The sequence below is a fragment of the Cyprinodon tularosa genome, unplaced genomic scaffold (assembly GCF_016077235.1).
Source record: "Cyprinodon tularosa strain WSP-4 unplaced genomic scaffold, ASM1607723v1 ctg101, whole genome shotgun sequence".
NCBI classification, from domain to species: Eukaryota; Metazoa; Chordata; class Actinopteri; order Cyprinodontiformes; family Cyprinodontidae; genus Cyprinodon; species Cyprinodon tularosa.
This window is the reverse complement of record NW_024037794.1, coordinates 1,208,806-1,222,609: the sequence shown is the minus strand read 5'-3', so window position 1 is coordinate 1,222,609 and position 13,804 is coordinate 1,208,806. Positions and strand designations below refer to the sequence as shown.

Here is a 13,804-nt window from a genome sequence, read left to right as displayed (position 1 = left end):
CACTTTTTAGCACCTAAAACTTTTAAACAAACATCACCAAAATGGCTAAAAAGCATATGGCCAGAAGGATCGGTACATAATAATAAAACTCTGACTTAATGAAGTGAAGATAAGGCTAAACCTGCCATATGTTGCCCAGCCCTTGAATAGTAAAATGTGATTTAACTGTCAAAGACTACTGCTCTCTCTTTCACACGCAGCTGAATAAAAGTCTGATATATACAAGATCGATGTTTGATAACAAGATGTTCCTTTACAGTCTGACTGACTCAAACATACAGCTGCAAAGCTAAGTGTTTTAGCTTCATTATTAGATTACTTAATACCTACTAGGGCTGAAACAATTAATTCAATTATTTGGGATTAAATGGTTGAATTAGTCGTCATTTAACTCAGTAATCAAATAATCATTATGTTCAGTATAAGGACAGGAAAAGAGGCCACTGGCTTTAAAACCAGAAAATCTCCTAATCAGCATCTTTATGCCCTGTCATCACTAATCAGTTCATTAAAAAAATAGTTGGCAGATTAAACTTCATTAGCAAAATAGTTATCAGCTGAAACATTAGTACTTACTGTAAACATTTTAAATAGTTTAACTTAAAGCTGAGAAGGTCTGAGACTAGATATCCGAGAGCTTTATTGGTACTTGTATATTAAGCTTTATTGAAAGTTATTTAGGGAATAAAATTGTATAAAACGAACACGGAGGCGGAAATGGAGACGATAAAGAAAGAAAGGATAAGAGAGAGAGGAAAGAGTGCATGAAAAGAGACAAAATAATACAAAACAGCAAAAATAGACTACGCATAAGATAAACAGTAAATCCTACAGTTTGATTCCACACCTGTATGAGACGCCAGAATATAACAGCAAAAAGAAGATAACGTACAACCAAAGTAAACATGAAAAAAGCTTCCAAAGCAGTGGGTATCCTTAGATAACCATGTGTGTGGAAAGTAAAACCTAAGATGATTACACAATATTATTCAGGGTGGTATATATCTGTAGCTGCAGCTTGGTATTAGCGTGTATCCGTGAACACCTGGAACCAAACTCCCATGGTGTGTATGCATGGGCATGCTTGTGTATAAAGGATTTACAAAGCTTCTTTAGAAGGACAATATGCTGACAGGGCGATAGCTCAGTTTAGTTTTTACTTTAAATTTGCTGTTTATAAAGATGTAAGCCGAGAGATTTCTGAATTTCCATTTCAACAATGAACTTCTTGGGCTTCCGTAGTTTAAATTGACCCGTCCTTCCCAGATGTTTACTAAAACTGATAAACCGTTTCCTCCAACAGAAAACGTTTTGACTTAGGAACCGATGGCTTGTTTTAAAGCCTGGTTCTCAGCTTGTATATAGTTACATTTTAAACTAAGCTCAACTCTAAGAATGGATAAATAAAATAATACGAGCAAGTTATTTCTCTCATTTGTAATGTGCTTTCATAAAACGAAAAGGAAAAACAATGGATCGATCATAGCTTAAATGTGAAAAATCTCATTTTATTTTTAAGCTCCATAGCGATGGAGATTACCTCCATTTTATGATGATGCAGATTAAATTACAAACTCATCTTTTCATCTATGCTTTTTATTGCTTACAGGTAGGAGATATATCATTAAATTTATAACAATAGTTCATTTTATACATTTTGTTTCTCCTCTCATCATTTTTAGTTTAATGACCTTTACATTGAATGTGTTCATGACTTCTTTAAGAGGGATTATCTTTTGTGAGGTTGGGTTTTATATGTGAATGATTTTTATTGAACTCTTGGCTGTTTAACTAAACTATTAACATTTTATACAGTTAGTTTAGAAGCAGGATTGTGCAATCAATCGATTCATAGTTTACTGAGAGAAATCTAAATTGATTGAATCTGTGTGGGCATGTCAGAGATTTAAACAAAGATTCATCAGGAAGGTTAAGGTTAAGCATCTCTTTTGTCTCACAGCAATCACTCGTAGTTAGAGCGGTGGTTTCAGTTGAAAAAATGTTCAAGGGCAGCTTGAAAAGAAGAACATCTAACAACCCGTATCCCAGGTTTAAGAAAGCTGACCAACATTTAGCGTCTGGGAAAATCTCAATCTTCTCTCTCAGACTACAAAGTCAACAAGTCTTCCCCGCAAAAATTCAGCCGGGGTAATTTAACTCGCTCCTCTCCTGGGTGTGTACGCACACATCCTAAAAGACACACTTAATGAAACTGCTGGTAAAAAGCCTCATGTGGCGACTGTTTATACAGCACACGGCAGCAGAAAAACAAAATGCAAGTCTGTGGAAGAGGAAAGGTCCGAATCCTCCAACCAGACGCAGCTGACAGATTTGTGTTCCTGCCACACAAGATGTGAAGTCATGCATGTTCACTGTGTTCCTGTTTACAGTAACTTTTTCAGTGGAGGGATCATACTTTCATTGTTGAAGAGAGCGTTGTTTTTTCATGGGGGAAAAAAATGTATTTTTTCAGCAACCTAAATGGCTTCCTTATGCAGGGAAATCACCAGAGAAACGTATGCACGTAGGGATAAAGAGAAACATACAGGAAAGAAAAATCCCTATAGTGGATAGATTGCAGCATTCACATGAGAAGAACCATGAGTGTCTCCTACAGCAGTAGGTTTTCTTTAAGGAAAAAAACTGGAGCTCAAAATCCCTTAAATGAAACCCAGCAGTTTGTTATCCGATCTGCAGTAAACACAGACCTATTATTTCCAAAGGATCATTTCATATCAAAGGTTTCTGCAGACAGGTGATCCTGCTGCATTCCTGAACTCCAGACAGGTTTTCTTTCACTCCGCCGCACTCATAGTTTAATACACTATAAAACTGAATAAATCCAAACTAAAGACTAAAAGAAGAAATAATACATAAACATATTTGAGAAGGAATTACATCTTACAAATAAATGATATCCTTCTATGACCATGGCATGCTTCCAAGATTATCCCAAGCTGCTAACTATTAGGGCCATCCAATAGTCTTAAAGTTTAATGCTACTGATTTGGAAAGAAACATGATCCCAGCTTTTCTGTTCATCAGTGCAGCTCACTGGCATTCATCTATCTACGCTAATGTTAGGCAAATTACTCAGACACCAACGTTACGCTGACGATACCCGCCTGTATAACCAAACCATTTGAAAATCTTATTTTCCCCAGCATGACAAATAATTATAGAACACATGCTTCACAAAGCTGATCGGAGGCAATTTCTCTGTTAATGTCACGGAGGCTTTCAAGAAATGAACATAAATTACAATCCAAACCGCATATTTGTTACAGAGGGTTGGATGTTTTACTGCTTGCTGCAGCTCTCTGCACTGGCCCAATAAAAACCTCACCGAGCTCAGTATTTGCCCCTGAATGTTTTAGTATTGATTTTAGGGTATGATGGTTAATATTCCCACAGGAAGTGGAAAGGGATCCAGTTTAAGTGGACTCAGAAAGGCCCTTTGTGTTACAACTAAAAGCGGTAGAAAAAAAACCCCAAAGATTCCTGGCAACTGTGGCAAATAATATAAAACTAATAATCCACCTTGTGAAGTTTATAGCCAGGTCTTTATGGTACATTTGTGCCTTTTCCACTGAGATTTTGGTAAATTACTTATGTACCGTTCCCACTACATGCTCATAAAACCTATGGTGGATTAAGTTTTCTTCATTGGATATCTTTCTATGAAAACTATTAAAAATAGGTTTGAGATGGTACTATGAATCAAAATATACTTAGATAAAAAAAAATACTGATGCAAAACCTATACTGCACGGCAGTTTAAAAGTCTTTCTTTTGAGATTTAAGAAATATGCCAGTTTCCTAAGGCTACACCAACGTAGCATCTCCAGACATCCTGCATTACATTAAAGAACCTACTGTGTATATAGTATATAGCTATATACTATGTTGTATTTAGTATATTGTATATTTTACATTGTTTATATATATATATATATATATATATATATATATATATATATATATATATATATATATATATATTTTTTTTTTTGTCTGCACCAAGTCAAATTCCTTGTAAGTGTAAACCTACTTGGGAATAAATCTGATTAGGATTCTGAGCAGAATAGAACACAGAGTACTACTGAGCTGCCCCAACTCAACCTGTTTCTGTTTATTGTTTACTTTCATAGTTTAAAATTTTAAAAATATTCTGTCATTTGAATTCTATTCACTTGAAAAAAAGGTTTGTTATTTATTTGTATCCCAAATACACTTTTTTTTGCTCCAGTATTATTTATATAAATAAAAAAGAACAATTCAAATAGATTTATAATTAATAAAAAGCATATAATTAAAAAGAAATTAAGAAAAACAGCCCAGCCTTAACTGATTAAATCTGACATTCTGAAAAAAAGAGTGCGAAGAAGAGCAAACTTAACTAAAAGTGTGTTCACACAGAAAAATGGCAAAAGAGGCAATTTTGTAAGTTTAACATAGTTGTCCTTATGTTTAAAGGGATATAATTAACCTAAAAAATATTTAGCTTTTACAAAGTTAATTAAAGCTTAATTACACTTTTTTAGGTTTATAACAGCTCTTAAAATATGCTCATATCTACATATCGCCCCCTGCTGGCCAGGAGGGCCTTCAGAAGACTTACTTCGCTTATACCACTGTCAGGCACTGGCTCTGTTTACACACCGCAAAAAATAAATAAACAAAAACGTATCATTGCTCATCTGCAGATAAAAAATAAACCCAGACTCACCTTCTTCTGCATCAGCCTGAAAAGCAAGGTCCAACAGTAAGATGTATCCCAGCAGCAGCAGCTTGCTCCTCAATATCACCTCCATAGTGTTGATGCCAGGTGGTAAAAAATGGATGGACGTGAATTACAACCCCACTGGCAGATCGGCTGTTCACTCACTGATCGCAGACCAGCCTGCATTTAAAGCGGGTTCCTGATATGAAACAAAATCCTCAGACGGTCTTTAAATCACAGCAACTAAAAAAGCGGAACGGGGCCGTTTAAAGACTTTTTTTATGGAGGCAGTCACTTTTAAGCAGCTACACGCTGGAAAAGTTGACTAACTTCGTGTTGCGTTGAAGGTCTTGAAGCAAATCTGCTCTCACCTCAGTCCCTCTGTCAACACATGGAGAAAAACTTGACTGCTCGGCATTAATGAGCTCTTTGTGCTCCACACCGCTTCCCGACACAAATCTCTTCCTAAACCCGATGACCGAGCAGCCGGATTCGGCAAGCAGGGCACATCGATGCGCCGTCTGATAGTTGCAGAGATTAGTTCCAGCCGCTTTGCAGGTGGTTATCTTCCCAAGAAGAAGAAAAAAGTCCAGAAAAGTGATATTCTCGCTCTTCAATGTTCCTTTAAACTCCGGGATTTTAAACTCGGGAGGGAGAAAAAGAACCCACCAAAAGGAGAGAGGTGGGGGGTATCCAGCGACAGGTTTAGCCTGGCCTAATTTTATAGGAAAAATGACATAAAAGGCGAAATAAAACGTCTGGTTTGCTAAAATGACAGGTCTCCAGAGAGCCAACAGAACAGCAAGGTTAAAATAAAAGTTTCATGCTATAGTAGCTCGTAGGACTGAGAGTTATGAGCTGGTCACCGAGGATCACATCTCCGCATCAAATCCCGAATCGAATGGCATCAGTTAGCCCCTCCCACCCTGGTTTCCATAACAGCAGCCACAAGCTCGCGATAAGAGCCTACATTTCCGGCTGGCTTTTTCAAAATAAAACAGTCTGACGGAGACATACGTGGACTGGCAAAACGACTTTTTCTAAATTTTATCACGTTAGAAACACAAACTACAGCGGTTTTTGGTTGGGTAAATCTTTCTTACAAATATTTCTACTCTTCCACTCTGCAGTTTTAATGTGCATTTATGACACAAAATGCACCTTTAATAACAATATCTGGCTTCACATGTTTAAATTAATTGTGCACTGACCTATGCATACATGTTATAATATATTAATGTAATGCCTATTAACATTTAGTTTTAGTCCTTGAGGCAGACACCCTGTCTACTTTTAAGGATAGGCTTAAAACTTTCCTTTTTGGTAAAGCTTATAGTTAGAGTGGCTCAAGTTATCTCTATAGTTATGCTGCTATAGGCTTAGACTTCTGGAGGAAATAGGGACCCATATTTCATCATTTTGCTTCATTCTGTCTCTATTTTTCCACTCTGCAGAATCTGTAAGTTTAATCTCTAACGTTATGCTCTCTCTGCTTTTTCTTATAGTAGCTTCATCAGGTCTGTTCTTGTTTGGCTGTGACACCACCGTGGAGAGAAATATCAACTGTGCTGCTCCCATCAACACCTTTGTTTTTAGATGTTGGAGATCGGCCTGTTTGTCCAGTGTAGTCCTGTTTCTCTGACTGTGACTGGCTGGCTGTGCTCTCTTCATCCTCTGACATGGCAGCTCGCTCAGAGCTCATCTGCCCGATTGTGTGTTTGCTGGATGGGGCCACCTTTTACAGTTGCTTTTTGTATCTCTGCTTCTCTCTCCTTGAACCCCAGTCGGCCTTGCTGGATGGCCGCTCAGCCAGAGCCTGGTTCTGCTGGAGGTTTCTCCCTGTTGAAAGGGAGCTTTTCCTCTCCACTGTCGCTACAAGCATGCTTAGTGTGAGGGATTGCTGTCGAGTCAATAAGTCGATAGAAAACTTTGAATCAATTTGACTGTATGATCTGGTGAACTGTAAAGTGCCGTGAGATGACATGTGTTGTGAATTGGCGATATAGAAATAAAGTGAATCAAACTGAAAAGTAGAATATGCGTAATCTTTCTACCTTTAGCATAGATAGAAAAAAAATTACATATATACAATTACAATTGCCTCTTGACAAGTTCAAAATTGACAACTTGACAAGTTCAAAATTGCATTCTAGGTCATTTAGTCAAGTAGTCAATCAAGTAGAATGCAAAATAAAGCAGATGCATCTTCATCATTACATAAGGAAAGTAGAAATGCATAAGCTTAAGGAGAAAAAGAGACCCCCTGAAAACGACAAACTGTATTTTAGCAGTGAATGAACTATGCCTAATATTATGTTTTTTGTATAGCACTTTGATCAGCCTCTATGTTGTAGTACTTCAGAAATAAGTTAGTATCATATATAAAAATAAAAAACTAAACTAAATACGGTATGTATATTTAAGGATGGGAGCTCAATTTAAACACCAAAAAACTTGTTTGATGAATACAATGCATTACTGGTTGTAGATATACCTTAGGAAACTTTGTGTCATCTTCTTATTATTTAAAGAGAGACAAAGTTGTCATTTTGCTTACCTCACATGCTTCTTATCAACATGTACTGAATACATATTGAACTTTATAATACTTTTAGAGATTCAAAAACTAATACACTTCTACTTTTACTACAGTATGCTCAGTTCTCGTACTCAAGGGCGAGCTTTTATTTTGAAATTGATAACTGCAGTTTTTGGTGCAGCTCAGAGTGCTTCTTGGCATCTTGACTTAAAAAAAAACCCATCTCTCCTGCAAGCAGAGGCATGCAGTTTTAGTAAACTGCATTGATAAAACATTATTCAAACATATCTTTTATATGAGTAATATTACTTGAAGTGGCTTAAGTAGGTCAGTCACAGAGTAAGCCCCGTTGACTGATTTTTTTTTTAAAAAGGGCACTTGCACAATGAGTTAATGCAGCATAATATTTAAGTACCAGATCAATGCTTTATTAGACATAACTTGCAGCCTTATAATATTTAATTTATGATGGATTAAAACAAATCTACAATAATACATTATTACTTTTACATAATCCGTAGTGATTCAATCATGCTTTGATTTTTAGACGTTTCTGTTCATTTAGAGGCTCCTACATGTTCATAGGATGTCTAAGTAAAAAGCTGAATGTTATGTGGCAGCAGCCTTCTTGCCACAGTACGTTTTAATGACAGCCATGACATTACTGATTTATAGCATCAGAGTTGCAGCAAAGCCTATTTTCTTATTTAATTAATAGCTTTTTTCCTGCGGGAGCTGAATGAAATCCCTTTTTTGAAGAAAATCGGAATGAGATGGCAGAGTAAATAGGAGAAATGCTAATTTTAAGTCTAAATGACAAAAATGTAAATAAGACATTTGCAATTCAAGTTGGCTAACAAGGCCGAGCTGATGCTTAATTTTAGCAAAACAAGACCAGTAAGTCTCAGTCTTTCACAAAGAGGAACGAGTCTCTGTGTTTATTCTGTTGTGTCAATATAGAGTTTATAGATTTAAACATTAACTTTTATTTTATATTTATTCGTATATATGTGATTGACAGCTTTTATCTCCTCATCTTGAACATAGACAGAAAGAAAATGATGAAAAATCAAACTTTGATGAATTCTGACTGAGGATGAGTCACAAGAATGGGACTTCCTACAGTGTTCACTTGCCAGGCGATTTTTCTCAGATTTTTCCTTTTGCTACATCAGAAATATTGTACAGCTATTTAACCAGTTTAATGGTCACTGGTGGTGAATATTTTATTTTTCTGGGCAAAAGCTGTTATTCAATATTCTTTCTGTTCCTGTCATCAAAAAATATCATGAAAGACTATTAGAGTGAAAAGATATTAATAGCAGTGTGAGTGGGATTATTCTAAGGTCATTTCTGTCACTGAATACTATAAACTTGACATTATGTAGGCTATAGGTATATAAAGGTTAGTTATTAGCTTCTAGGTCTTCGATTCTGTTGAGTGAGATTTAATAGAAAATATTTTCCTAGTAAATAAAAATGAGAAGTGACCAACGTTTGACTTCCTGGTATTAAATCTAAAGCCTTTGCAGCTTCCCCCCCCTTTTTTTTTCTTTTTTTACAGAAAACGTCTCAAAGCTGTCTCAAATGTTTACACATTTCACCATTTTAGTACAAACTAGTGCTTACCACCTTTTTTATTTTACAAGAAGAGTTTATCTTCCATCTATTCAATTTTTCTTGAAAGCAAGTGTAACCAGAAGACTTTCTTACCAGCAGTGAGTTGAAGAATCATAGCATTATGGGATTCAGCCGTCCCACAACGGTTCCCCGACATTCATCTCAAGCTCCTGTTATGCAACCATTTGAACACAGCTGAATAAATAACTGAAATAAATTATAGCTGGGTTATTTCTTTAATCTGAATTAATGAACAGAAATTACTTTATTTAAACCAAACCATGGTAGGAAAATGTTCAATGGTTTAAAGAAGTGGTGCATGTGAATACTTCACAAACTCAATCAAAGGAAGTTTTAGCAAAAATAACATCAGAAAGAGGAGCACTGTCGCATTCGAGGATTACATAAACTTTGACAGACGACATCTAAATTCAAGATTTCCCATTCAAGTTTTTTCTTGTCAATTTTATCTATATATACAGTACACATACAGAAACTGAAATATGGTTTTCTCACTTTTCCCCCTGCGACATAGAACATTAAGCCCAACATTAAGATAGTAAAGACTATGAACAGAAAATATCAAGATAGAAATAAATAACAGGAAGTTCAGCAACCCTGAACTGCAATTTTACCAATGTTTTATCAAACTTAGACAACTTTTATTGTCCTTTTGTATACACAGTGTATACAAAACTAAATTTTGTCAGACATTAATTGAGCAGCAGCTTAGTGAAATGAACATTTCCATTCCATAAAGTGCAGCACTGATCGAATGTAAACAGTGTAGGAGAAAAAAACATGGTGTAAAAATGCATGATATGGAAGTTCAGAGCCTTTCAAGACAAATATATTTGGAGCAAATATGCAGTATTTCTGTGTGGTCTTATCAGTGTGATGCAGAGTCTGTGACTTGATTTAGAGTTTTTTCAACAGTTCAGCAATCTGATGGCGGTGGGGAAAAAGCTGTTGCAGAATCTGCTGGTCCTGCAGCAGATGCTGCAAAGCCTCTTCCCAGAGGGCAGCATCCCTGCTTCTTTCTGTATCTATGCTTCTGTCTCCTTGAACCTAAGTCGGCCTCAGCTGATGGCCGCTCACACTGAGCCTGATTCTGCTGGAGGTTTCTTCCTGTCAAAAGGGAGTTTTTCTCTCCACTGTCGCTGCAAGCATGCTTGGTGTGAGGGATTGCCTTCGAAGAAATGAGTCAATCCAATCAGATGGTTTTCCTTAGATAGAAAACTTTGAATCAATCTGACTGTATGATCTGGTTGAATTGCCTCTGTAAAATGCCTTCAGATGACATACACTATATTGCCAAAAGTATTTGCTCACCCATCCAAATTATTGGAATCAGGTGTTCCAATCACTTCCATGGCCACAGGTGTATAAATTCAAGCACCTAGGCATGCAGACTGTTTTTACAAACATTTGTGAAAGAATGGGTCGCTCTCAGGAGCTCAGTGAATTCCAGCGTGGAACTGTGATAGGATGCCACCTGTGCAACAAATCCAGTCGTGAAATTTCCTCGCTCCTAAATATTCCACAGTCAACTGTCAGCTGTATTATAAGAAAATGGAAGTGTTTGGGAACGACAGCAACTCAGCCACGAAGAGGTAGGCCACGTAAACTGACGGAGCGGGGTCAGCGGATGCTGACGCGCATAGTGCGAAGAGGTCGCCAACTTTCTGCAGAGTCAATCACTACAGACCTCCAAACTTCATGTGGCCTTCAGATTAGCTCAAGAACAGTGCGCAGAGAGCTTCATGGAATGGGTTTCCATGGTCGAGCAGCTGCATCCAAGCCATACATCACCAAGTGCAATGCAAAGCGTCGGATGCGGTGGTGTAAAGCACGCCGCCACTGGACTCTAGAGCAGTGGAGACGCGTTCTCTGGAGTGACGAATCGCGCTTCTCCATCTGGCAATCTGATGGACGGGTCTGGGTTTGGCGGTTGCCAGGAGAACGGTACTTGTCTGACTGCATTGTGCCAAGTGTAAAGTTTGGTGGAGGGGGGATTATGGTGTGAGGTTGTTTTTCAGGAGCTGGGCTTGGCCCCTTAGTTCCAGTGAAAGGAACTCTGAATGCTTCAGCATACCAAGACATTTTGGACAATTCCATGCTCCCAACTTTGTGGGAACAGTTTGGAGCTGGCCCCTTCCTCTTCCAACATGACTGTGCACCAGTGCACAAAGCAAGGTCCATAAAGACATGGATGACAGAGTCTGGTGTGGATGAACTTGACTGGCCTGCACAGAGTCCTGACCTCAACCCGATAGAACACCTTTGGGATGAATTAGAGCGGAGACTGAGAGCCAGGCCTTCTCGTCCAACATCAGTGTGCGACCTCACAAATGCGCTTCTGGAAGAATGGTCAAAAATTCCCATAAACACACTCCTAAACCTTGTGGACAGCCTTCCCAGAAGAGTTGAAGCTGTTCTAGCTGCAAAGGGTGGACCGACGTCATATTGAACCCTATGGATTAGGAACGGGATGTCACTTAAGCTCATATGTGAGTCAAGGCAGGTGAGCAAATACTTTTGGCAATATAGTGTATGTTGTGAATTTGCGCTATATAAATTAACTGAATCAAATTAAATTTATTGTTGAAGCAAAGTGCTTCTGATGTCTCCTTCTTCTTTATTTTATTTTATTTGTTTCAAGTCATGGAGTTTTAAATATGGTACTCATAACATTTCTGTCAGTTGTGGGTACATTTGCTCCTAGCCCATATATTCTAACAGAAACAGTTATTCTGGCCTTGATCCAATGAAAGAACTGGTTTTACCAGGGCTAGAGCCAAAGCTTGTAGGGAAATGGAAACATCTCCCTGCTAAAAAAAAAAAAAAAGAGCACTACAATAATCTTAGTGAGGGAAACATGGGGTGCGACGGTGGACTGAAAGATTTCATGGTCTATGTTGCATCTGTTTTTCCTATTCCAAGCAAATTGATGCCATGTGTATCAAACTGCCCCTATATTTGAAAATATATAGGTTGCTGAATAAAGTTAATTTATAGAACAGGTCCGATTGCCTTAATGTTAGACACTTCAGACAATCTTTGTTGAAATGCTTGAAGTATAAAGGATGAAATCTATTTTTCAGCCTTGTTGTGCTAATAGCTTCAGGACTCAGTTGACAAATTAACCAAAACACTGCTACCTTCAACCCATCAGTTTTCAGAGCAGACATCAGCAAAAGAGTTAACTAGTAAGTAAGCCAATTTGAAAGCCATTAAAAAACTTTCCCTAAGGAAGATAGCAAATTTATACCTTTATTCAGGGAGAACCCAATTTAAAAATGAAACTTTTTGGCTTTCATAAATAAATAGTTTTGTTTTAGTTTATTTTCCCCTATAGATATCTTTGGCCCAGGAAGTGCTACAAATTATGCTGTAATCAATGTCCCATCCCCTTCTAGCTGAGCCATAGCAGGTGCATTAGGGGTTGATTATGTTGCCCAATAAGTTCTCTCTACATGTAGCAGAACAATGACATATGCTGGTGGGTATAGATCTTTAACAACCATAATTCATAGTCAAATGAACATAATAGTGCATGGCAGGTAATGAACGGAGTATGCTATTTGGAAGCCAGTAACAAGCAGCTAAAACACACATCTCCAGTGGTCTCCTCTCTCCAGCACATATTTTACTGGATGATTTTTGGGCTTTAGTGTGTATTTTTGATAAAAACAAAAAGTTAATTTAAGATTCCAGAGATTAAATATTCCTGACACTCATCACTCTAATGTTTGGATTATTATTGAATCCCCCTTACAAATGAATCCTTACATTTGTTCCAGATGAAACTGCAAGGTATGGCTGGTTACACACATAGTTGGTGCCACTCATTTAATTAAAGAAAAACCCACAATGGTCATAGAAATAACTTGAATCTGGAAAAAAACAAAGAAAAAACATTAATACAGAAAAAATTCTACCAAAAAAAAAAAAAAAAAAAGAAAGTCAGACATTGCTTTTTAGCATGCATCAATAGAATGATATGAATAGATAAACTCTGGACAAAAATGACAACCTTTAACTTAGTATTTTCTTGTACAACCTTTAGGGGTAATCGCTGCAATCAAATGTTACTTGTGTCAATGAGACTTCTGCTCCTCTTAGCAGGTATTTTGGCCCACTCCTCACGAGAAAACTACTCTAAGTGTGAAGGCTGCCTTTTCCAGACGGCTTGTTTTGGCTCCTTCCAAAGATGCTCAATAAGGTTTAGGTCAGGGCTCATTGAAGGCCACTTCAGAGTAGTCCAAAGTGTCCCCCTAGCCATTCTTAGCTGTATTTTGGCTCATTATCCTGTTGAAGACCCATGACGTACGACTGAGACCAAGCTTTCTGACACTGGGCAACACATTTCTCTCTGCAATCCCTTTTTCAGATTTCATTGTATCCCACAGAGATTCAAAACACCCTGAGCCAGATGAAGTAAAAAGCTCCAGAGCATACCAGAACCTCCTCCATGTTTCAAAGTAGGGATTGTTTCTTAATATGCTTCACTGTTCATTCTGATGAAATAGAGCTGATTTGCCTAGCCAAAAGGTTCCAGTTTTGTCTCATCTATCAATAGGATATTCTCCCAGATGCGTTTTGGCTTGTCAGCTTGTAGTTTGGCAAATTCCTCTCTGATGTTTTTAAAATCTGCATCCAAAATTGATGTTCTCCTTGGTCGTCTCCCTGTAAGTGCTCTTTAACTCAACAATGATGGATGGTGCGATCTAACACTAATGCTTCCCGAGCCTGAAGTTCACCTTTAATCTCTTTAGAAGTTTTTCTGGGCTCATCTGTTACAGTTTGTATCATCTATATCTTTGATCTGTTCTCAGTTTTCCTCCCCCAGACACGTCCAGGGAGGTTGGCTACAGCCTTATGGATCCTAGGTTTCTTAATATATATCCATTTTTAGTCAC

At 37.6% G+C, this 13,804-nt stretch overlaps 1 protein-coding gene across 1 annotated transcript in view; it reads right to left on the bottom strand.

Annotated features, from left to right (window-relative positions):
- Positions 1-5,625, bottom strand: part of LOC119778450 (ephrin type-B receptor 4a-like) — a 66,222-nt gene extending 60,597 nt beyond the window's left edge. The window contains exon 1 of the mRNA XM_038277665.1: positions 4,730-5,625. Coding sequence (XP_038133593.1) covers positions 4,730-4,814 — 85 coding nt within the window. The 5' untranslated portion in view covers positions 4,815-5,625. The remainder of the gene's footprint in view (positions 1-4,729) is intronic.
- Positions 5,626-13,804: the final 8,179 nt, after the last annotated feature.